The sequence below is a fragment of the Kogia breviceps genome, chromosome 2 (assembly GCF_026419965.1).
Source record: "Kogia breviceps isolate mKogBre1 chromosome 2, mKogBre1 haplotype 1, whole genome shotgun sequence".
In the NCBI taxonomy this organism is placed as follows: domain Eukaryota; kingdom Metazoa; phylum Chordata; class Mammalia; order Artiodactyla; family Physeteridae; genus Kogia; species Kogia breviceps.
In genome coordinates, this window is record NC_081311.1 from 190,808,608 (window position 1) to 190,834,648 (window position 26,041).

Genomic DNA, 26,041 nt, shown 5'->3' on the forward strand with positions numbered 1-26,041 from the left:
GGAAGCCAGGCGTGGAGGCGGGCATTACGGGATGTTGAGTATCAACGTGACGTGGTACGACTTACGGTTTAAAAAGGACACACACCCCCCCCCACGTCCTGGGTGGAGGATGGAGAGTAGAGGAACATGAGTGTGGAAGTAGGGGGACGAAAGGATTTCTCAAAGTCACATCAGAAAATAGTAAAACCTTCTTGGTTTACGTTACACTTACAACTAGAAAACCAAACACAACACAACAGAGAACTTGACCACCCTCCCATCACAGGTTGCGACATTCCTGGCACGTGGCTTCTTCCGGTTTAGAGATATAAGTTAACTTGGTTGTTCCCTTTGTGGTCAGTACTGCTGTGATGCAGAAGACAAATCATCAAGTCAAGGGGCACTGAGGCAAACGCAAGGTTGGAAAGTTCCAGAAGTAGTTCTGGAATGCTTGGTGATGCAAGCAAAGAAAAGAGGCAAGAAAGGGGCCCAGCACGGGGCTCTCCCCTCTATGTACCTAATCAATGTCATGTATGCAGAGAGTTCCCTTTTAATGTTTAGGGTGACAAGATGTAAAATCCTACACTGTACCTCACCCTGTTGTTGTCTTTGAACTTCATGATGCAGCTTAGATTTGTGTCAGTCTACCTGTTTCTTTTTCAAAATCTAACATAAGGGATGTAGTTGAGAGAGAGAGAGAGAGAGAGGTAGAGAGGGAGCACTGATACAAAAGAGGGTTTTGAAATCAAGACACAAGCTCTATGGGCAATAATAATATTGAACTTGAAACTTTTAAAGAGCTGCCTTTGTAGTCTATGTAAACATAAGTTATAAGCAAGGATTCTTAGGGCTCTCTTAATTATTTCACATGACTGAGAATGTAGGAGTACAGCTATTAGAAGAAATCCTAGGGGAGATTCCTGCCTTAGAAGGGGAGGTCCCTAGGCCTCTGCTGAACCGAGTGAAGCCATCAGAAATTTAAATGGAAATCCCTACAGGGAAATCCCTAATCATAAGAGACTAGAAAGAACACTGGAAGGTCATTTAGCCATAGGATGGCACATAGGTTGCAGACCTTATTGTCAACTAGGAGGAACTGAGCTGTGAAGGATTTCGAGGCCACACCTGGTGTTGGTTTAGAAATAGTACAGTGAAGGTGAGTGATGTCCACTCGGGGCTAAGGAGGTAGGAATGGTGTGCCCAGACAATGTACTTAACGTTCCTGACGAGCCTCTTGTCTCCATATCTATCTACATTCAAATCATCTTAGATAGATGAGATGCTCTTCTATTTTTGAGGCCCGCAGAGGACATCATATAAATTTCTTTTAGAAATGCAAAGATAGTTACTTAAAATAAAATTTCCTTGTGTTAGCTAAGGCCTTGCTGCTTTCGTGTAAAGTTCTTTTCTTTTGTCTTGGCCTTGGTGGACACTGGAAGAATGCCACGTCTGAGGAGCCCACCGTGGTGTCCTGGCCACCATCTGTGTGGAGACCTTGAACTCTCTCTCCTGCTTCTGACCATTGGCTCCTTCAGGCAGGGTCTTCCTTCCCACAATACCCTCTTCCCCACTTTTGTCCTATCTGCTGGCAAATGGGTCTTCTGACTGAAACACAGAGTCACAGGGAGATGGTAGGTCATGCAGAATCTGGGTTCTTATCCTGGGTCTGCCACTCGATCCCTCTGAGACCGTTTTTGCTTTATTTTTCCGGAGTCTGATTTTTCTCAACTGTAAAATGAGAGGGACTTTAACCTGGGCGCAAGGACTGGCCTGAGATTCTAGTTTATATGTTTGGTGCATAGTTCAGGGGAGGGGGTTGGCATCTTTATCAGATTTTTTTTTTTCTTTTTAAAAGATTTATTTATTATTTATTTATTTTATTTATGCTTGGGTCGGGTCTTAGTTGCAGCACGCAGGATCTTCGTTGAGGCGTGCAGGCTTCTCTCCAGTTGTGGCACGCGGGCTCCAGGGCACGTGGGCTCTGTAGTTTGCGGCCCTCGGGCTCTAGTTGAGACGTGCGAGCTCAGTAGTTGTGGCACGCAGGCTTGGTTGCCCAGCGGCATGTGGGATATTTGTTCCCTGACCAGGGACCCAACCCACGTCTCCTGCACTGGAAGGCGGATTCTTTGTCACTGGACCACCAGGGAAATCCCTATAGGATTCTTAAGAGTTAGGAGACTTTGAATATTCTTTTAACTTGAAACTTTGTATGTGAAGATCCCTTTTCATGTAACTGCTACCTCTGTATCATCCTCACAGCTGAAGATATGGCAAAGCACTCTTCAAACAGCAGCTTCCAGTTCTTACAGAGCATGGACCCGTATTTATTAATCAGATGTGTAGACGATGACTAAGGTAGACAAAAATGTAACCTGCATGAGAGGAAGTAGGGTTGTGAAAAATTTCCCAGAGAGCTCGTGAGTTACGAAAAAGGACACATTGCTCTAGAGGATTCCCTTGTCTTTGAATGATTGTCAGTCAGAGGCAATGCTCAGGGGAGACGCAGGAGATGGTCCCTGCGGTCTCCTGGGAGGGGCAGCACAGCAGCAGTCTTCATCTTGGATGTGGTCCAGCGGCTTGGCTGCAATCAAGGCTGCAGAATGTAATGGAAACGGTTAGCCACACTTGTCAAATGCTGTTGTCAATTAGACAAAATATGCTGGCTATGTGTGTAAGGGCGTGGGAAAAGGTCTGGAAAGGTAACAAAATGACACTGCGCTGGGAGAAAGGATGTGGATGGAGGCCATGTGCCGTGGACAGGAGAATGCTTGCCGTGCCAGCTGTATTCATTTCCTAGGGCTGCTGTGACAGATGATCACAAGCTAGGTGGCTGAAAACACCAGGAATTTCTTCCCTCACAGTTCTGGAGGCTAAAAGTCCGAAGTGGTGGTGTCAGCAGGGCTAAGCTGCCTCCGAAGTCTCTAAGGTGGGATCCTTCCTTGCTTCCTGGTGGTCCCAGGTATTCCTTGGCTTGTGGCAGCGTCACTCCGATCTCTGCCTCTGTTGCCACATGGCTTTCTTCCCTGTGTGTCTGTGTGTGTCCCCTTGTCTTACAAGGACACCAGTTATTGGATTTAGGGCCCACTCTATTAAACTAGGATGATCTCACCTCAAGATCCTAAACTAATTACATCTTCAAAGACCTTATTTCTAAATAAGGTCACATCCTGAGGTTCTGGGTGAATGGGGGACATTTTTCAACCACTGTACCAGCAATGTTTGAAGTTCCTTTTTTTAAAAAAAAAAGAGATTGTATCCATGTATTACTTAGGATATTAAAAAACAAAAGAAGGGTCTTCCCTGGTGGGCCAGTGGGTAAGACTCCATGCTCCCAATGCAGGGGGCCCGGGTTCGATTCCTGGTCGGGGAACTATATCCCGCATGCATGCCACAACTGAGTTCGCACTCCGCAAATTAGGAGTTGGCATGCCGCAACTAAAAATCCTGCGTGCCGCAATGAAGATGCCACGATGAAGATCCTGCGTGCTGAAATGAAGACCCAGCGCAGCCAAAATAAATAAACAAATACATACATAAATTTAAAAAACAAAAGTAAACAACAACAGCAAAGTGTATTATAAGAAGCCACACACATACACACACACACACACACACACACACACATTTTCTTGCTTACTCTGGCTGGATTGTAGCGGAGGTGTTTGATGGGAAGAGAGAGGAATATTATGATAACAGCTAACACTTATAGAGTGCTTACTATCTGCCAGACAGTATTTTAGGTGCTTTTTATATACTAAATCACCTAATCTCATAGCAACCTTATCACCTTCCTTATGAAGTAGGTGATACAATCATTTCCATTTTACAGATGAAGAAACTGAGGCACAGAAGACTTAAGTTACTTGCCTAAACTCCCAGGGGAGATCCAGGATTGGAATCCAAACAGTATGACTCAGAAGCTGTGCTTATAACAGCCCTTGCTGTACACTCTCTTCACGTGCAGACAGATATAGGAGATAGGGGTCTGATTAAAGAAACTTGTCACCTAAACACACACAGACCCACATCCTCCCCTCCTCCCTCCAAATACAACAGTAAGGAAGGAACATGTTGCTTCTATGGTTAGATGTGTTTGGAGCATTGCATCTGCAGAATCCATTGAACTAGACATTGCCAGATATTCACTTAGAACAAATAAAGACTAGTATGAACTGAATGAAATATAGTTGTTCATGAGCATCACCGACTGCCTTGCAGACCACTCAGGCCACAGGTGATTTCAACCAGTCAGAGTGCAATGTCGCTCTGGTCAAAGTAGACATGTACCCAAGGCGGGTTCGCTTATGGTTTTACAGTAGCTTCTAGCAAACTGCAGCTAAACTGCATTGCTTGTACATCACAAGCAATACTCACTGAGTGAAGAAAAGGGTATTGATAGGCATCTTTTTTTTTTTTTTTTTTTTGCGGTGCACGGGCCTCTCGTTGTTGTGGCCTCTCCCGTTGCGGAGCGCAGGCTCGGGACGCGCAGGCTCAGCGGCCACGGCTCACGGGCCCAGCCGCTCCGCGGCACGTGGGATCTTCCCGGACCGGGACACGAACCCGTGTCCCCTGCATCGGCAGGCGGACTCTCAACCACTGCGCCACCAGGGAAGCCCCCTAATAGGCATCTTTAAAATAATAAGAATGACTGTAGTACTTACATTAAAATGTCAGGCGCTGTTCTGACTATTTTTTCTCATTCAATCCTTACCAAAACCTTCTGAATCATCGCTGGCCCCAGGTCTGGGAGGGTGACTAGTAATAAAGCAGTAGGTTTTCTTTATGGTAAAAATGACTAGAGGCTTGTTCCTGTAAACTGCTGCAGGGGCTCTCTCACCTCTGAAGTGGACTTTTCTCTGTGGCTGTCTGCATATTCTGTGAGGACAAATCTGTACTGCAACAACTACCTAAATGAGTATTTGGGACATTTTCACTGGGGGAAGCTTGGTGTGTATAACTTTTCAGGTAATTTCCCTCATCTGAATAACTTCTTGAATGAAAACAGGTCCTTCAAGTGCACAGCCTGAAGCTCTGGGGGTGGGGTGGCATCCTCCCAAAGCAGAAACCTTGGGCTAAACCAGCCCTGTTGTATTCCAGGGAGTTTGTACCCCCGCAGGCCAGATCAAGACCAGGAAAGCGCACACTCTTGTCTTTTCCTGCTCTCATGTAGGGCCAGGTTTGATTGACAAGAACATCTAACAGATAGTGAAGTGCTGACTGTAGACATTAAATCCGGGGCTCTGAAGTCACCCCACTGACCTTCCAATCCCAGCTCCATCGCTTCCCAGTCGTAGGACCTTGGCAAGGTCCTCCACTTGGCAGCCTTAGTTTCTTCATCTGTAAAATGGGCCTAACTAATACAGCCTACCGCTGAAGGCTGGTGTGAGGATAAACGGAGTCACTCTACAGAGCGTGCTGGGCATAGTGCCTGGTGCCTAGTCCCAGGAAGCGTTCGTCACCATTACTGGGCATCAACAGGGAATTCTGTGCGATCGCTTCCCTTCTCATGGGCTGGGGTGTGATGGCAACGCCAGTCAGCTGGGCGCAAGAGAACTGCTCTGCGCTCAGATCACCCCGTGTCATAGGAGACATCACCTGTCTGCTGGCATTTGGTGAGAAAAGGAAAAGGAAGAAGATGAGTGTTTTTAGACACCCACTTTTACAACATCTCTGGCTGACCCCTTCAAAATGGACGGCTGCTGCTAGGCTCCATTCTCCTCTTGGGCAGCCCTGCAAGCGCTGCTGGTGTTTCTTTTCTGAAGCCAGAGCAGGTTTCTCTCCCCACAGGAGCCCCATTCTTTACCCTGAACCAGAAGGGAAGGTCCCCTTTCTCTTTTCAGTAATGGGCAAGAACAACGTTCCATTGACGCCCTGAATGGAACGTTTCTTACCCCAGACTCTCTTGCTGCTGCAGACGCAGGGACCTTTTTTTTCTCTCCCTTGGTTTCCGAAGTTCTCTATAGGTGACCCCCGGGAGGCCAGGATTCCTGATTCTGGCACAAACTGACAAAGGGAAGGGGGCTGCTCGGTTGCAGGGTCTCCACACCAGGCCCTTTGACTTGTGGTTTCCTTATTTTTTAAAATTAATTTTTATTGTACAGTTGATTTATAATGTTGTGTTAGTTTCTGGTGTACAGCAAAGTGAATCAGGTATACATATACATATAGCCATTCTTTTTTAGATTCTTTTCCCGTATAGATCATTACAGAGTATTGAGTAGAGTTCCCTGTGCCACAGTAGGTTTTTATTCGTTATCTAGTTTATATATAGTAGTGTGTATATGTCAATCCCCATCTCCCAGTTTATCCCTCCCCCCCTCAGTCCCCCTTGGTAATCATAAATTTGTTTTCTACATCTGTGACTCTATTTCTGTTTTGTAGATAAGCTCACTTGTACCACTTTTTTTTTTTTTTTTTTTGCGTTACGTGGGCCTCTCACTGTTGTGGCCTCTCCCGTTGCAGAGCACAGGCTCCGGACGCGCAGGCTCAGCGGCCACGGCTCACGGGCCCAGCCGCTCCGCGGCACGTGGGATCCTCCCGGACCGGGGCACGAACCCGTGTCCCCTGCATCGGCAGGCGGACTCTCAACCTCTGCGCCACCAGGGAAGCCCATGTACCATTTTTTTAAGATGTCACATATAAGTGATGTCATATGATATTTGTCCTGTGATTTCTGACAGGTGCACATCCTAGAATTTTCCCGGATTCACCGACCTTTGGGCCTGCCCAACAACCCGGCAGCATCCTCGCCTTTCACACTCTATTCCTTTCCCTTGCTTCACTTTGGGTTAGAGCACTTACTGTCACCTGGCCCATTTCTTTTTTTTTTTTTTTTTTTTTTTGTGGTACGTGGGCCTCTCACTGTCGTGGCCTCTCCCGTTGCGGAGCACAGGCTCCGGACGCGCAGGCTCAGCGGCCATGGCTCACGGGCCCAGTCGCTCCGCGGCATGTGGGATCTTCCCGGACCGGGGCACGAACCCGTGTCCCCTGCATCGGCAGGCGGACTCCCAACCACTGCGCCACCAGGGAAGCCCTGGCCCATTTCTTTTAACATGGATACTGTCTGGTCTCCGACTCACGGGTAACACAAGCCCCAGAAGAGTAGGGACTCTGTGTTATTCATTGCTGTGTCCCCAGTGCCTGGCACACAGTAGGTGCTCAAGAAATATTAATGAATGAATGAATAAGTGAATGATGTCTGAAAACTGCCTCTGGTTTCTCTCTAACATCAGAAAGTGCCTTTCTGATAAATGGATAACTGAAGTCTAGTTGCAATTGTTCTGGGTTTCCAGAACGGCCTGGGATTAGAGCGGTCAGCCAACTGACACAGTCCTTCTGTGGCCCGGCAAGCTAGGAACACAGAGCTTAGGACCTGCTGTATGGGCAGATGTCATTCAGCTGGTGAGACAAAGGTCACAAAGGACAGAGTAAAATGAACCCAGACAGAGGAGCAGGGCTTCGATGGTGGTGGGGACAGCTGGGGGGCAGATCTGCCGGGAGGAGGAGGCCAGGTGACCGACTGCCTGTCAGCTCCACGGCATCGCCCTTCAGGTGCCTGGTTTCCCGGGGCTGTGTGCAGAGTGTACCCAGAAACCACGCCGGTTTTTCCAGGAAGTATGCACCAACTGCTTGCTCTCTGTAGGTTCTTTCCCTCCTACCTTTCTATGTTGCTGTTTCTTGCAAGTTAAAAAGCAAGTCAGGAAGCAATGTAAAAATAATCAAACCACAGCTAAGGGAAGGCAGTATCAAAAGGAGAAAAGGGGAGAAAAATCGAGTTGAGTATTATTCCACAGTGCTTTATACCCAGGCCCTGTGATTATTCACACTCTGTGAAACCTGCTGCGGTCTGGGGGAGTTAATGGGCCGATGTGACTTTTCTTTGCCATTACTTAAATGGGCCATAAAAATTAGCATTGGCTCCTTGGTCACAAGCTGGAAAAAGTCACACTCTGGAGAGGGAAGAACGTTAATAAAAGCGGAAGACCCACAGCTCCAGTTTCCTACCTTGGAAATGATCACAGCTATCAGGTAACTCCTCTCCATAAAGAAAATCAGCTTCAGGCATCAAGGGATCCTGAGGCGAAAGAAGAACAGAAGACCCCAGGCATCGAGAAATGGGCCGCCGCCTTGAGGGAGGCTTGCGGAGTTTCTGAGGTTTGGGGCTGGGCAGAGCCGATTGAGGGTTTGGGGGCTTGGAGAGAGAGGGGGCTCGCTTCAGGGAGGGTTCATGTCTGCTTCAAGGTTTTCAAAATTCCCAGGATATCAACACATGGAAAGCTGTCAAAACAGGACCACAAAAACTGTGGTGTATTTTTCAATAATTACACTCAACAGATTAGCACTTTTAATATACAAGCAAACAAAGCATTTGTGTTATCCACAAGGTAAATCCAGGACTTATTAAAAGTATGAATTCAGGGTGCGCTGCAGGTTGTGAAGAGGTACACGGGCCATGCGTGTGTCTCTGGCAACATTTTCTTTCTATTCTGTCAGTGGATCTCCTCGACACTGTGTGTAACACAGTTAGGTATATTGTCAATAGTCTGAACTTGAGTCCTTCACATAAAAATAGGGGGACTCTTCTCTCCTCACTCAAATACCCTGAGCGACCAAGCCACCGCTGTTCTGCTATTTGTTATTGCTTGTCCTGCTTTGCTCCCAAGAAGACTCAGAGGGGCCTCCTCTCTGGGCCTCGCCTACAGGCCCTGAGGGTGGGGCGGCCTAGGATGAGTTGGCAGCTCTATCACTGGCTCCATGGGGCCTCTCCAAACACCAGGGTTTGTTCAGGGCATTTTCTATGAGTCACCCCTGGTGATAAGGCAGGCGGGAGGCCTCTAAGCAAGTCAGGTTTTAGATTCTTACCCTCAGAGGTTTGATTTCAGAATTTGCAAGTTCCTTAACAAAACTATTGTAGCTTTGGCAGAACTGTAGTCATTATGGGAGCCAAAGCAGCGGAGACAGCAATAAACAGAACGTGGAAGCCACTGCATAAGACTGAGGGAAGCTTTATTCTCTGACTCCCATTGCTGCATTTATTTGTTTGTTCAACCAGTACTGACTGAGTCCCTTCTAAGTGCCAGGCCCCATGCTAAGAGATGGAGAAATAGCGGTGAGCAAACACACACCAGGTCCCCATCCTGATGAAGCCCACAGTGTATTGGGAAGGGAGGGGGGCTAGGAACCCTACCTGAAAATCCCAAAGCAGCCACAGCAGCAAACACTTTAAAGGAGAGGTACACGGTAGTGAAACCCCACAACTCAGATGGGACTCAAACCCAGCTGAAACCCAGATTGGGACTTGAACCCACTGTCCTTTTTTTTGTTTTTTTTTTTTAAACAAATTCATTTATTTATTTATTTTTGGCTGCACTGGGTCTTTGTTGCGGTGTGGGCTTTCTCTAGTTGCAGTGAGCGGGGGCTACTCTTTGTTGCGGTGCGCAGGCTTCTCATTGTGGTGGCTTCTCTTGTTGCAGAGCACGGGCTCTAGGCACGTGGGCTTCAGTAGTTGTGGCATGTGGGCTCGGTAGTTGTGGAGCACGGGCTTCGTTGCTCGGCGGCATGTGGGATCTTCCCGGACCAGGGCTCAAACCCGTGTCCCCTGCATTGGCAGGCGGATTCTTAACCACTTCGCCACCAGGGAAGCCCAAACCCACTGTCTTTTAATTAAAATCACACACCTAGTCTCAGGACTAAAAGAAGCTCAGGTTCCTATGTCTCAGCACAGAAGGAGTTCAGCGAGAGGCATAATGATAGGTAAGAATAGGTAAGATTTATTTAGAGAGATACACATTCCATAGAGAGAATGTAGTCTGTCTAAAAACACAAGAGCGGTCCTGGGAGAAACACACTCCACAGACAGAGTGTGGGCCACTCAGAAGGCAAGAGGCCCCGAAATATGGGATGATTAGTTTTTAAGGGCTGGGTAATTTCATAGGCTAACGAGTGGGAGGAGTATTCCAACTGTTTTGGGGAAGGGGCGGGGATTTCCAGGAATCCCCACTTTTTGACCTTTTATGGTTATAGCCTAGGAACTGTCATGGCACCTGTAGGCATGTAATTTAGATGCTAATGTATAGCAGTGAGCATGAGCGCATAATGAGGCTCAAGGTCTACTGGAAGTGGAATCTTCCGCCATCTTGGACCTAGTGGGTTCTAACCAGTTTATGTTGTATCCTCAAGGGCTATGTCATTCTTTTAGATGTTGTGCCCTGCCCTCTTCCCTCCTGTTTCAGTACCATGAGCACATATTATGGGGTCTGACTTGATTAGGCAGGACAGGGAAGGATCTCTGCAAAAACAGATATTGAGCTGGATCTGAGAAATGAGAAGGGAAAGAGGAGAGGGAAAGCTGTCTGGGGACGCATCAATGGCATTTGCAAAGGCCCCGCGGTGGGAGAGAAGAGAATATAAAAAAAACTCAGAAGGCAGAGGGGTTGGGGCAGACTGGTGGAGACTTACGGTGGAGCTGGGGCAGGGTCGGGGAGACCAGCACGGGTAGCAGGAAGGAGACTGCCTGTGCAGGGCTGAAACCGAGCAAGACCTTGTGGGGCCCGGCTGGGTACAAAAAACCTTTGCTTGTCCCCTATTCCTTATTTGTAGGAAAAAGGTTTCAGCCTCCTAGACCTTTCCTGAGTTCCAAAGGGCAAATTCATGCTGTTGCTAATTAGAGGCATGAGGGAATGCAGAAACAAGGGAAAGGCAGTCAAGAAACAATACTGCGATGATGGGGCAGGGTCCTAGTTCCTCCTTAAGGGATATACACAACAATGTGATACGAACCTCTGAGTTTTTCTACTGGAACTAAGGCCACCACCCACGTGGAGGATGGTAACTTCAGGCTGAACACAAGCGCATGGACCCCAGACTGGTAGGAACCGGAAGGCTGATGATTGAGAGTTCTGGAACACCACTGTGTTACCTCTCCAGCAACCAATCAGAGGAAGATCATGCACCCTGCGGACCTCTCCCCAAATTTTGCTTATGAAAACTTTTCCCTGTAAACCATTAAGAGTTCAGGTCTTTGGGGCATGAGCCACCCATTCTCCTTGCATGGCCCTTGCAATAAACTTCTCTCTGCTCCAGACTTCAACGTTTCAGTTTGTTTGGCTTCACTGTGCACCGGGCACAGGAACTTGGGTTGGACCACACGGCCTCTGGGTCTCCTAGGGTCTCTCTCTTCCTATCAGCAATGGGAAGTCTCTGAAAGGCAGGGGAGGAGACTGAGGATGCCTGAATCATATTTGCATTTGGAAAGATCACTCTGGCTGCAGAGCTAACTTCTCTGAAGGTAACTTCTGCTTTGCAAATCCAATATGCAGGATCGGTATTCAGTTACTGGAAGAAGAAGTTGGCTCCTTGCAGCCGGATCTGGGTTTGAATTCCAGCTTCATGCTTCACTTATGGCAAAGCCTTGGGCAAGCCAGCATTTCAGAGCCTCAGCTTCCTCATATATAAAATGGGGATAATAATACTTCCTTCTGCATTGTGGTGAGGGTTAAGAAAATTAAAGAAAATAAATAGTTTTGCTTGACACGCTGCAAACTCTCCTTGGGATCTGAGAAAGTAGAAGCCTACTTTGATATTATATGGGGTATAAGAAAGCTAAAATTCAGCAGGTCATAACCACTTTTGGCTTTATTTGGAGAAAACATTTTGGACTTCACCTGAACTTCACCTTCCTATAGAACGACAGTCTGGAAGTACGTTCTCCTGACTCTAAACAACAGCACAATAATACAACAGCCATGTATTAAACTGTTTGTACCGGGGCTACGGTCACGCCTTCTGATTTTGGCATTTAACAGACGATAGACCATGCACAGAACAAACAGAAAACATACAAATGACAAGTGAGCGTTATAAACATAGAAACAAGTAAGCCATTGGCTGTGGGTTGAGTGCATTTGTTGGTGATGAATAACAGGCTGCTGGGTGTCACGTTTAGTCAGAGGGGGGCTGAGTAAGCCTTGTTTTGATCAGTCCAGGATTGAATATTTCAGTACTCTCCTCTCCTAAACAGCCAGGGATCCTGCGGCAATGACACTCCAGTTGACCTTAACTCAAGGGTTTTGTCAAAAAGACTCGGGAGTCGGGCTTCCCTGGTGGCACAGTGGTTGGGAGTCCGCCTGCCGATGCAGGGCACCTGGGTTCGTGCCCCAGTCCGGGAAGATCCCACATGCCGCGGAGCAGCTGGGCCCCTGAGCGATGGCCGCTGCGCCTGCGCGTCCGGAGCCTGTGCTCCGCAACGGGAGAGGCCACAGCAGTGAGAGGCCCGCGTACCGCAAAAAAAAAAAAAAAAAAAAAAAAAAAAACTTCGAGAGTCAACTTTAAGAGGCTCTCCCGCTATCTGATGTTGAGACAATGTGAGTGCCAAGGATGTGAAATATATCAAATATGTTTTCAAATTCTTGAGTTTGTAACGACACTGAAAAAATATTGATCACCATTGCAAGGTATTAGGAAACCAATATATTATTTTGAAAATTTGTGAATAAATGAAAGGAATCAAATATTCAACCTGCCCTTCTGATGTGAACTGTGCCAAAGAGCAGCTGAGGGAGAGTTTTTCTTTATTGGAAAACTTTTCTTTCAGCTGATAAATGAAGAAGGAACAACAGAGTTAGAATATCACCATTTTTGGACCCTTAATGAATTAATGAATCTAGACATTAATCATCAATGGCTGCCAATGTCATAAAAAGATAGAAAGATTCCCCACCCCCACCCCGCCCCGATGTGCGACTCCTGATGGAAGAACACAAAGATAAAATTTGGCCAAAAAACAACAGCAAAAATATCAAACTATACAAGTGGGCTGGATCCAACAACATATTCTTAGGAAACAGAGAGGACAGAGAAAAATGTTAAATGACATAGACTGTGGGAAATGACATGACGAAGGGTCCAGTTCCTAAAAAAAAAAAAAAAAAAATGAACTGCAAGGAAAAAGGAGACAGAGGGGCAACCGTAGACTAAAAGAGATTTTAAGAGACAGATTACCCAGTTGCAAGGTGGGGATTCAAACAAACAGTAAAACCCTTTTTTAAACATTGATAATTGGAAACTTCAACTCTGATAGGATATTTGATAGTTTTAAGGAATTATTAATTTTTTAGGTGTGTTAATGGTATTGTGGTTAAGTTAAAAATCCATTGGCCAATCCAAAATCTGTTGATCCCTTTCTTTTAATATTAAAAAGATTATTATTAATAGTATTGTTGACTTAAAAAAATATTCACAACCTAAAAATTGAGAGTTATGTTTTATTCGGTGGGAATTTTTAGGACTTCAAGCCCGGGAGGCAGCATCTCAGGTAACCCTAAGAGAACTGCTCCAAGGAGGTGAGGGGGGAAGCCAGGTTATACAGGAGTTTTGCAACAAAGGCCAGGTAGTCAGAACATCAAAAGATCATTGTTAAAGAAAACCAGACATCTCAAGTTAAGGAATTTAGTGCTCTTCTGTGTATGGGAAGATGCAAGCGTCTGGGCTCACTGAAATCATTCCTTCGATAGGCACCTCAGCCACCTCAGCTCTCTGGGGCCGATATCCCATGTTGTCGCATCCTGAGTGTCCTCAGGGCTCACTGTAGGGAGTGACTGCCGTCTGACGGCTGCTAGATGGCAGGTATTCCTTCCTTCCTGAGTTTCCTCAGGGCTCACCAGCTCACCACCGGCTGTGGCTGCGATCGCTGATGACAGTGACATCCTTTGTTTACTAATATGGCAGAAAGTATTCCATTTCTCAGTATTACATTAATATGAAGTCTCATTTGGTTGATTTATCCAGTCACTTTCCTGGGAGATCTGGAGGCTGGCCGTGGCAATTAGGAAACCTGGATTCTAATCTTACTTTCAGTCATTCACCGGCTGAATGACTTTGGACTCACTGGGTCTCCCTGTATTCTTTTGGGAAACTAGGGGCAGGGACGATATATATATATATATATATTTTTTTTTTTCAGTACACGGGCCTCTCACTGTTGTGGCCTCTCCCGTTGCGGAGCACAGGCTCCGGACGCGCAGGCTCAGCGGCCTTGGCTCACGGGCCCAGCCGCTCCGCGGCATGCGGGATCCTCCCGGACCGGGGCACGAACCCGCGTCCCCTGCGTCGGCAGGCGGACTCTCAACCACTGCGCCACCAGGGAAGCCCTTAGGGATGATTTTTAACGTCCTGCTGGTTGTGGATTCTTGGAGTGATTAAGAGAGTTGAGTCCGGCAGTCTGACTGTCTGGGCCAACCCACAAGTATCCTAGGGTAAATTTACTTAATCCTCCAGAGCTTTGGCTTCCAGATTTGTAAAATGGAAAGAACACTAATGCTTACCTCGAAGAGATCTTGTTAAGATTAAATGAGATACTTAATGCATTCATTCCATAAATACTGAGCACCTAGCCTCCAGCTCTGGGAGGGGCAGAGGGTGGAGTAGTGAAGAAAACACTGGGGTGCAGGCTGTTTTGGGAACTTAAAGGGAGATCCCAGATAAAACATAGTAAACACTAAAGAAGGAGTAGGATTTTAAACAGCTAGAACTGTGAAGACTACAACACAGCCATTTCATGGAGAGTGACTTTCCAGGAACGTGGAAATATTCACATGGAAATACTGCACTTTCCAGGCTGCATGGATGCCGTGGCCTTCCACGTGTAGCAATGGTCCTCAGCCCCATTGATTTCACTTCCCTCTATCATCACTCCACATACAGCAATGTCAGGGGATTTTTGGTTGCCACAGCTGTGGGAGGGATGGGGAGGTCGTTCTGGCATCTAGCGGATAAAGGCCAGGATGATGCTCAATATCCTAACACCGCACAGGATAGCCTCCACACCAAAAATTAACTAGTCCAAAACGTCAACAGTGGCATGGTTGAGAAACCCCGCTATAGAAAGAACAGCAAGGGCAACAAGGGTCCTGAGTCAAGAGGGAGCTTGCTGTGTTCGGGATACAAATGGAAATCCACTGTGGCTGAATAAACCAGGATGAAGTGAGAGAGGCAGACTGGGCTAGATGATGGAGCGCAGTTTAGGGCACACGGTGAGGAACTTGGAATTATCCCCAAAGCAGTGGGCAGCCAGCCCTTGGAGAGCTTTAGGCATTGGGGGAAGGTAACCCAAGTAATGCGCTTAGCCCTATACGCGTGGTCGCAGTAACTCCTCCTGGCCAGCAGAGGGCGCCGGCTGACACTTGGCCTCCGGCCGCCCGTAGCGGGCTTCCTCTTGCCGTCCTCCTTCCTCGTCTTTTCCCCTCAGGAGAAGTCGGGAAGGTGGCGGCGGCGGCGGCGGAGGCGGTTGTCCCAGCTGGGCCGGTTGGTGTGGCCCGTCAGCCCGCGCTCCGCAGCGTCCGCGCCGCGCCCAGCCCAGTCGAGTCCCGCCGCGGCGGCCGGGTCCGGCGCGGGCGGCGCGCGCTGACGGAGGGCGGCAGCCGCGGCCGCGGCCAGGGCGGCCGGTGGGACCGCGGGTCCCCGGCGCAGCGCCGCCCCGGCTCCCGGCCCTGCCGGCCTCCTCTCTCGGCGCCGCAGCCATGGCGGCCAGCGCGAAGCGGAAGCAGGAGGAGAAGCACCTGAAGATGCTGCGGGACATGACCGGCCTCCCGCACAACCGAAAGTGCTTCGACTGCGACCAGCGTGGCCCCACCTACGTGAACATGACGGTCGGCTCCTTCGTCTGTACCTCCTGTTCCGGCAGCCTGTGAGTGCGGGGCCGCCGGGCGGGCAGGGGGCCCTTCCCCGGGCGTGGGGAGCGGGCGACTGGGTAGGGGGCCTGCGGGGGTCCGGCCGGCGGCGGCGGTTGGGGCCGGGATGCGCTGGGCCCGGTCCACCGGGCTGGGGATGCGCTTTCGATTTCGCCGGGCGAGGGTCCAGGCCCGGGGCAGCCTTTGTGGGTGGGGCGTGGGCGGTGTTGGGGTCCGGAGGGGGCGCCCGGCGTGAGCATCTCTGGTCCCCGCGGAGCCGGCGCCGCCTCCCTCGGGCCTCGGCTCTCCCGGGCGCTGACCCGATGGGACTGCAGGAGAAAGACGGGAGGAGGCTGGGGAGGGCCGTACGGGTCCTTTGTGTGCCCCGCCTCTCCGCCGGACGCGGCGGTCCCGAGCTATACACCTGCCGGGCGCCGTTGGGGGGTGGGGGAGAAGCTGGGGTGGGAGAGAGCAGGGACGCTTAGCTTGGGCTTTTTTTTTTCCTCTGGTCGAGAGTACCTAGGTCAGTGCGAGCCGGCACTTCGGAATAGTAGCAGGATTAAAATGTCTTGATGGTAGAGATGTGATTCCCAAGGGAAAAGTTAGAGAAGATTAATTGCGGGAGAGGGAGGCAGAGAAAGCAGACGTGAGGTTGCGGGGCTTTAGGTCTGTGGTCCAAAGAGAGTCTTGAGGAGTTTGGGGAAGTTTTAGTGGAAATAAGGTATTGACTCGGAGCTGTGTCATTGTAAGTATGATGGTGGTATCTATAAGATTTCTCTGTCAGTAGTTAAGTGTCTTGGCTGTGTACAGAAATGAGGAGAGATGGAAAGACAGCATAGTTTCAGATAAAGGGAGACCACCGTCTTGAATCACTGAGATGGTTTGCATTTCTTCCTCTTTGCTCCATTAAGCTGAGTTTTCCTAAGACTTTTGTTGCTGTGATTGAAGGTTTCTTTTGGAGAGTTTGCAGATGATTTTGGAACAGAATAAGTTGCTTTTATATGCTAGATTATTTTGTATTCAGTAAGTTATTGACGAAGTGGTAGTTACTAAATATTCGTAAAACCTTTGGTCTACCAAACATCTACTTAAGCTCTTTCACTTGTACCATTCTTTGAAATAAAGTACTTTGGTACCCCACTTCTCAAAAAAACTTTGTAAGAGTAATACTGAGGCAATGGATATATGAGAAAACTCATTCTTGGAAAATACAAGGTATGCCGAGTAGAGTACTATTTGTTTATGTTTTGTTTTCTTCTTAAGTTGGGCAAAGAAGCATTATTACTCTTCCATGACTATTATTTCTTCAACAAACATTTCATTGGGTGCCTACTAGGTTCTTTGTAAAGCCTTGGGCTGTGCTGATGATTAGAGCAAAATCCTTGTTCTCTTGGTGCTTACATTCTAGTGGAGGAGATGGGAACATATAATAAGTAATCAAATGAGAAAAATGTTAGGGGCAAGTATGCACTAAAATAGTGTGATAGGGGAGACCTTCTCTGAGAGGTCACTTTTATTATATATATATTTTTTAAAAAAATTTATTTATTTCATTTTATTTTTGGCTGCATTGGGTCTTCGTTGCTGCGCGCGGGCCTTCTTTAGTTGCGGCGAGCGGGGTCTACTCTTGGTTGCAGCTCGTGGGCTTCTCATTGCGGTGGCTTCTCTTGTTACGAAGCACAGGCTCTAGGCGTGCGGGCTTCAGTAGTTGTGGCTCGAGGGCTCAGTAGTGGCTCGCAGGCTCTAGAGAGCAGGCTCAGTAGTTGTGGCGCACGGGCTTAGTTGCTCCGCGGCATGTGGGATCTTCCCAGGCCAGGGCTTGAACCTTGTTTCCTGCATTGGCAGGCGGATTCTTAACCACTGCGCCACCAGGGAAGGCGGAGAGGTTACTTTTAGACTGTAGAGTCAAGAAAGCACTCTGAGAAGTTGATAATTAGTGATGTTATTGAAGTACAACACAGTCCTAGAGCTAGCTGGTATTTAGGAGATAGTCTGGTTCATTGTTTTCATTTACAAATAAAGACTTAGTTTGTGGGGCAACTTTTGGTTTTAAAATGAAGCCAGTAGTCCAGTTTGTTTTGAGTATACTTTCATTATGTGCATAACAAGTATGCCAGTGTTTTTACTAAACACAGGTAAAGTCCTTTGATACATTTGAAGTATTCAGTTTGAAAAGTATGTATATATTTACTCTTCTGGATTTCTGACATTTCTGTGTAGCCATTTGCAAGTATAAATTTACTTTGTTGCAGCAAATATGTAATATGAAAAATATTTACAAATTTCTTCCTAGAGGTCACGTTTCCGAAACATTATATATGAAAGGATATCTCATTATACATGACAATTGTTTATTTTATTGGAATTTAATCTGTAACAGATAGGACTCCATATCTCTGTTTAGTGGTGATTCTAACAAATATTTATTGCTCACTTGGCCTGTGTCATGTACTGTGGGAGGCACTGGCCCTACTTGGATCCCACTATCCTTAAGGAGCTTGCATTCTAAGTATGTAAACATAGTTATGATACACTGTAATGTTTCATATCTTTCAGCTATCCCTGACATATGTAAATGAATAGGGAAAGCATCACAGAAGATTTGATGCGTTAGCAAAGACCTTTAAAGACAAGATCCACATGGCAGGTGGCTTCATGTAGTTGAAAGAACAAATACTTATGAGCTAGATAAACCTGGTTTTGAATCCTGGCTCCACTTATTAACTGTGTGGTACTAAGAATGTCAGTCTCTTTGAGTTTGAAGTTTCTCATCTATGAAAAGGTGAGGATAAGGTTTACCTTATACATTTGGGATGTAGATTAGTTTTCAATATTAGAGATATTGTATGTTTGACATCTCACATGATGCCTGGGATATATAATATCAATAGCTCCCCAATATATGAGGGGCATTATTAATCAGGGGGACAGGGTATTCCATGAGTAGGGAACAATATGTGAAAGATGCTGAAAAGAGAAGCAGCTTTATAAAAAAATCTATCAGTTTGGATTCTTTAGATGTAGCTCAAAACCTGACTCAAGTTGGTTTAAAAATATGAGCGGAGGGACTTCCCTGGCGGTCCAGTGGTTAAGACTCACCTTCCGGTGTAGGGGGTGCAGGTTCGATTGCTGCTCAGGGAGCTAAGATCCCACATGCCTCCAGGCCAAAAACCAAGACATAAAGCGGAAGCAATATTGTAACAAATTCAATAAAGGCTTTAAAAAATGGTCCACATCAAAAAATCTTTGAAAATATGAGGGGAATTTATTGTGTGTTTTTAAATAAGACTTTATCCAGTGGTTAATGATGTTGCATCGATTTCCCTCATCCAAAGATGGCTGCTCCCAGCTCCTGCGGCTACATACGGCCTTAATTTATATCATTGTTACAACTTTTCCAGAAGTTGTGATTCAGTCTGGGTTAGCTTAGGTCATATGGCTAAGTAGAACCAGTGCCCTCATTGGATGTGTTCTATGATGACCTTATTGGAACAACAAGGATCTCCAAAATAGAGTTCCCAAATCAGAAATCTGGGATCCTTGTGAAGGAAAGAATGGATCCTGGATCAAATGTCTGCTGCAGAAATACTGAAAGGACAGTAATTCCTGAGGATTTTTTTCTTTGGAAAGCAATAATTAGGAAAATACTTTAAGAATAATATAACTGTTGAGTTTAATAATAATGTCTTTGCTATTTAGATGCCATGATATAATTGAAAGAATATGAATTTTGAAGTCAGATTTTGACACTGCCACTAGCTTTGTGACTTAGGGCAAACTATTAAGGCCACTATGTGTAGGTTGGCCTGGACCCATCCCCTCAGCCTCAGTTTCTTTATTTGTGATAAAAGATGATAATATATAGCTTAAGGTGGTTCTGAGGATTAAATGGTACAATTCATTGAATATTTATTGAACATATATTATGGGGCTAAGCAGTGGAAGTACATATATGAACTGAGTCATGTTAGCTACTGGTCAGAAACCTTGATGTGCCTAAAAAATGCTGATACACAGTAAAGGGTATCTACCATCATGAATTTAAAATTTTAGGATAGTCACCTGCCTTTTATCGTATATTGTAGCAGTATTCCCCCCCCCCCCCCGCGCCCGGTACGCGGGCCTCTCACTGTTTTGGCCTCTCCCGACACGCAGCAGGCTCAGCGGCCATGGCTCACGGGCCCAGCCGCCCTGCGGCACATGGGATCTCTTCCTGGACGGGGTGATTGGCAGACGGACTCTCAACCACTGCGCCACCAGAGAAGCCCTAGGAGTATCTTTGTTTAAATAAATCGAACAAGTATCTTACTGTTAATGTTACTAGACTCAGAGCTGATCTTTTATTTCCTGTTTTTTTTTTTTTTTTAGATGACTGCACTCTGTGCTTGTATGATGCTTATTTAGAATATGTAACTGAATTACGATTGTGAAACTTTAAAATAGACTTGAGATAGATGTATTAAACTGTTTGTCACTGAGGTAGAACGGGATTGTTCTAACTGATTGATTTGTCACTCTTTCTGCTTCTGTCTACAGAAATATTTAGAATTATGAATGACATTCTATTACAGCCAACATAAAATATTATCTTCATGTTAAAGAACTTACAGTTGACTTAAAGACTAGGTTTAGACCAAATTGTTTATTTTGTGGAGAGTTTTAGCATTTGTGTAATCAGTAAATAATATGAGAATTGTTCTATCCTTTAAAAATGATTCATAAACTTTTCAGAGAGTTTAGATAAAAATAAAAAATAACATTTGAGAAACACCGTGTCCCACTTAATAACAGCTCTTTTATGTGAACAGTGCATTTAAACTTGGAATTTCAAAGGAGGATAAATGTAGACAGATAGTAACTTATATTCTATTAATTTTGTGTGCATTTTGAGTCTTTTGGTGAATCTCATAAGAATTCTGACTTTAAAGTTGGACAGATGAAAAGAGGCATTTGTTTTTATATACTCAGTAGCATTTGAGTGGATTGCAATCAAATATCCTTTTGGAACTCTGTTTATAATATTCAGTACCACATGAGCTCACAGTTGGCGGTGATTTATATCCTTAATTCCCTTTTTACTTTTTTTTTTTTTTTTTTTTTGTGGTATGCGGGCCTCTCACTGTTGTGGCCTCTCCCGTTGCGGAGCACAGGCTCCGGATGCACAGGCTCAGCGGCCATGGCTCACGGGCCCAGCTGCTCCGCAGTATGTGGGATCTTCCCGGACCGGGGCACGAACCCGCGTCCCCTGCATCGGCAGGCGGATTCTCAACCACTGCGCCACCAGGGAAGCCCACTCCTTTTTACTTTTTTTAGTACTCTAACATGGCTACATTCAGTGAGATATTTTGACAGTGTAGTACAACTTCAATTTAGTGTGAGTGGGAAAACTGATACTTTTTCAATTGTGAAGGGCAGGTTTTTTTTTTCTTTTTTAAACAAATATTCATTAAGTCCAGGCACCAGTACATGTGTTAGGGATACAAAAATTAAAGAAATGAAAAATAAGATAATAATAACTACTAGTTAGAATTACTTGAGTGCTCACTCTGTGTCAGGCATTATTCTAGTAACAATCATATAAGGAAAGTACTGTTACCCTCCACAACTTTAAATTGTAAAATGTAGCTTACACTCTTAATGCTTGCTGTAAATTGTTGTGAATTCTATATTTGAGGGATTTAAATGGTGGATTTTACTTCATTGGATTTTAAAAGGCAGGACAGGTAGTTTATGGATGTATCATGCATTTTTGTTTTATAGTTATGTCATGCTTTTCTTAAATAGTTTTAGTTAGCTTCAAATGTCTGTTCATTGACTTATTTAGAAACTGTTGTTGTGTATTGTGAGTGTAATGGCATATGGTACTGACTGGTTCTGATACAGATTTTTTTAGTTTGGCACATAGGTACCAAGGCATTTTTAACTTGCTACCAAGGCATTTTTATATTAGGTTCGTATCTGTTCTTTCATTTGTCTGAATTTGGATCAGTATGATTGTAAACACTTTGACGTTTAGTCAGTTTCAAAGTAGTGGTTGTACAACTTATCTAGATTAAATCTATATTAAAATTTTGTGAGTTGGATTACAAATAAAAAGAATTAAAACATTCTTTTAAGGAACTTGCTGATCTCTGGACCTCAATTTAAAATTTATTGCCTCTTTAGAAACCTCTTTATCTAATTTCAGTATACTCTTTGGAAAATAAGCAAATGCCCAGACTGATAATTTTCAGTCTTCTCTATGCAACATGCATAATGCTTACATTCTTGAGAAGCTTCTGTGGAGATATTCAGGACTAGGTGCCATTACCCTTCCTGTTTTTTCCTCCACTCAGTAATGCATTTCCCAATCCACATGGTCAAATTGATGATTATCTAGGAATATAAACCTTGGGTTCTTCTAATGTATATTAAAAAAGTAAATCATTCATAACTTTGGGTACTTTGTTAATAGGTTCCTTGTGACATCCTTTACAGCCTCACACATTAGAGCTGTTGCCCTAAAGACAGCTGATTGGACATGATTAGAATGAAATTTATTAACTTATAGGAGGGATAGGAACCTTATTTGAATTGTTCTATGTATGGGGAATGAGTTTTTGTTTGTTTTTAAGTTAGAACATATTTTTCCAAAGACTCCTGAGTAAGAGATGGTCTCTTTTTGATTGGTACCATAACTGCGTTTTAGAGGGAGGGAAGTCATAGTACACTTTGCTTTTATTCTAGTTGCTTATTTTAAGAGATGAATTAACAAACTGGAGCATGGTGTGCAGAAGTTGATTAGGATAAGGAGATTTGAAATTCTGTATGAGAGGACTATTTGCAGGGACCAGAAGTGTTATTAGCTTAAAGAAGAAAAAACTAGAGAGTGAGGGTGGGGAGCTGTTCATGTAGTCCCTGTCTTTGGGTAAATTAAGGCCTTTATGTGGAAGAGGTAATAGGTTTATTCTGTAGGGGGAGATACAAGACCAGGTATGGAAGTTACAGAGAAACATACATGTTTAGGAAAGGAAGAGGAATTTTTCTTGTAGTGTCAGGTTCTAAAAATTCTTTTCTTCCCCCACTTTTTGGTTAAATTTTGCAAGATCTTTGATGGGGGAAGTATGAAAATCAGCAGAACTAATAATGTGGGAAGATGTGAAAACTTCCTCATTTCTCTCTTCTAACCTTTATCTCTTACTCTGAATCTTAGTGGCTCTAACTTGGAACAATTGTGTTCAGTAGGTACTTCTATAAAAAGATTGCTAGTGTCTAGTAAAGAGACTTGGTATTTTTGAAATAGGAGGGATTTAAAACTTTAAAAATTCCTCATGTTTTCTAGGAATGTTTTTTTATCAAAGAAACCAGCCTACGTGTATGTCAGTTAAATTTGATTTTGAAGGGAAAGAACCATTTATTTTCCTTTTTTTATGTTTAGTTTTTAATTGAATTTTAATTTTTATTAGAAGAATATATGCACGTAGTTTTAAAAAGGCCAAGACTTATAACAGCAGCAGCAGTCGTCTCTTCCCTTTCTCTGTTTCTGATTACGTATTTCTAGCTAGCATGCTTATAGCTGTTTTTTTGATTTTTTTCAATTTTTGCTTTTATCTATTGACTTCTCTACTGTACAAGAGGGAAGATAAGGCTTTGGACCTCTTAACACTCCTCTCACTCTCCACCTATACTCTGCATCTACTCCTTCAGTATAACATCACAATTTTAGGTTAAATCACTATTTAGTATTTACCTTATTGCATTATGTACATACTGTTCTCAGCTAAGTCATACAGTATATTACTACTACATTTTCTTTCTTGTACAACCTTTTCTCCCTGAAGTTTGTAATTGTCTAGGTTTCTTCACTTGCATTGTTTTCCATGTGTGTATCATTAATATATCCCCAGATAAATTATCACTGGCTGAGGTATATAACTGTTTTCAATATGACCAGATATGTCAGGTACTTTTTCTTTTTTTTCCTGGGTACTTCTGTCATCCTCTGGTCTGGAAATGCTGCTCTCTAGGCCTACTGCACAGCTGTCATCCTGGCACTTGCTCCTGCCTTCATTGTGGAAATGCCCTTCATGCCTAAGCTGTGTTGCAACCTCTTTTTCCAGGACCCCCACATTTCCATTAGCCTGATTCAAGGTTAATGGGAGAGCATTTTTGAGAGCTACATGGCTGAAAGTGTCTTATGCTGCCCTTACATTCACAAAGGTGAAAATACTTTACCCTTGTTTTAAGGCATTGTTTAATTGTCTTTAATTAATTAATTTTTGGCTGCGTTGGGTCTTTGTTGCGGTGCGCAGACTTCTCATTGCAGTGGCTTCTCTTGTTGCGGAGCACGGGTTCTAGAGCGCAGGCTCAGTAGTTGTGGCTCACGGGCTTAGTTGCTCCACGCATGTGGGATCTTCCCGGACCAGGGCTCGAACCTGTGTCCCCTGCATTGGCAGGTGGATTCTTAACCACTGCTCTTACCAGGGAAGTCCCGCTTAATTGTCTTTGATCCTTCAGTACTGCTATTGAGAAGTTTGATTCTATTCTTATTACTTATTATTTGTGCCCAGTTTTCCACTCCCTCTTTGGGCATATATATGATCTTTTTATCCCTACTATTCTGAACCTATATCGAAGTATTTTGGTATAGGTCTTTTTGTTCAATGTTTTAGGCTTTATTTTGGACTTGTTGGATTGGAAACTTACGCTTGGCTAGTTTATAGATATTTTTTCTCCAGTCTTCTTACTGGGGAATTAAAAAACCTGGCTGTCATTCTTCTAGGCGCAAGTTGAGGGAGGGAACTGGGAGCATAGAACCTATTATCATTCCGTGTGTAGAGTCTCAGATAAACGTCCATTTCTTAGCATAGTACCCAGTAGCGATCCTTAGCTGTGCCTGAGTCCAGAGTCTATTTGGTATAGCCTCTCCAGATCAGATTTTCCGTCAGACTTCTGCCTAGGACTTCTTAGGGGTAGTCTTATGGAAGTAGGGAAACTGGGAATCTATTTTTGATCCTATGTAAATCCCCCACCTTGTGGCTTGATTCCTTTCATGTATCTTCCAGGGGTTCTTTGGTGGGAATCATCTTTAATTGGCTTCTCCCACCTCTACAGGAGCATCTGTTTTGGCTTTCTTTTTAGTCTGCACAGTCAGTTACTGCTGGTAATTTTCTAGATTTTGGTATGCCTTTGGGTTCCTTCTTTGTTCTCTGTTCTTTTTGTGGGTTAATGTTTTTTTATTCCTTTGCTATCATTTCAGTAGAGTTTAGAGAGGTAGTAAAGACATTCTTGGGTTTTGTCCACTTTTAGCAAGAATACCTTAATTAGGATTAAATTGTTACTTGGGTATTATTTTTTAGGTGCTTGCCCTAAATGTTACAAGGACCTTACAGTGTAGTGTTTCTGGCTTTCAAAAACGGAAACCCAAAATAACAGTTATAGTTTGCACCGTGTGTGTGTGTGTGTGTGTGTGTGTGTGTGTGTGTGTGTGTGTGTATTTTCAGTGTTTTAAAGTTGTGTTCTGGATAAACTAATATTCTGGACTATCTAATACATACATACCTTGGTATCAAAAGTCTGTAGATTTTTATTTTTGATAACCTGTTAAAGGCATTTTTCATTTGTTGTAGATTTTAAATATAATTTTTATAATATGAAACATTGTATATAATATTTTTACTAAATACTAAGATTGGAATAGATTTAAATGCCAGATTAGCTTTATTACTTTATGCCAACATTAACAACCATCTAAATTTCCACAGCCTAGTAAAATATTTTAACCAGCTTTTCCCCCAGCAGGAGAAAAATAATTAATAAAACTAGCTAAATAAGCTTTCTTACTTATTCATCTAGCACACATTGTAATTTGAGTTGAACAAATGGCTATTTGGAAGATTGTTTGAGACGTAGTTAAGAGTAGCATACTGGTGGACATATGGAATGAGTCACACCATCTGGTTGCAGTCCTACCTGGGTGGTGGTCGTTAAAAACTAAAACTCCTGGGAATCTGCATATGACTTAATTATACTGCAGAAGCATATTGGGCTCCACCAGTAGATGACTTTGGAACTTCTTGAAACCAATTAAGTGACAAACATGCTTTCAAAATATCAATACTGCTGTTATTAAATGAGTCATTAAAGAAATTTCTTTTGCACTAAACTGGAGACTTAAAACGTGCATTTTAGGATCCAGAATGGGTGGTATTTCAATATTGGCACTGTAAAAATGATGTGGTTTACTTGCCTAACACTTTCATTCAATAGTTATGACTAATGTCATTACAGTAAAGTGTTTTATAAACACTGGATTCACATGATAGCTAAACTTGGCTTAGCAAAAAAGGGGAAGTGGCACCAGCTTCCAGGAATATAGCTTGAAAATAACTAGATAAATGAATAATTCAGTTTCGATT

The 26,041-nt window shown here is 44.4% G+C and overlaps 1 protein-coding gene across 15 annotated transcripts in view; it reads left to right on the plus strand.

Annotated features, from left to right (window-relative positions):
- The first annotated feature begins 15,409 nt into the window (after positions 1–15,409).
- The window catches only part of AGFG1 (ArfGAP with FG repeats 1), a 70,356-nt gene continuing 59,724 nt past the window's right edge, over positions 15,410–26,041 (plus strand). For 14 of the 15 annotated variants that reach the window (XM_059051757.2, XM_067027062.1, XM_059051759.2 and 11 more), the window contains exon 1: positions 15,416–15,661. In XM_059051757.2, the coding sequence (XP_058907740.1) occupies positions 15,495–15,661 (167 nt within the window). In that variant the 5' untranslated portion in view covers positions 15,416–15,494. Of the gene's footprint in view, positions 15,662–26,041 lie in introns of all 15 variants that reach the window. The other variant, XM_059051763.2, reaches the window with a different exon arrangement.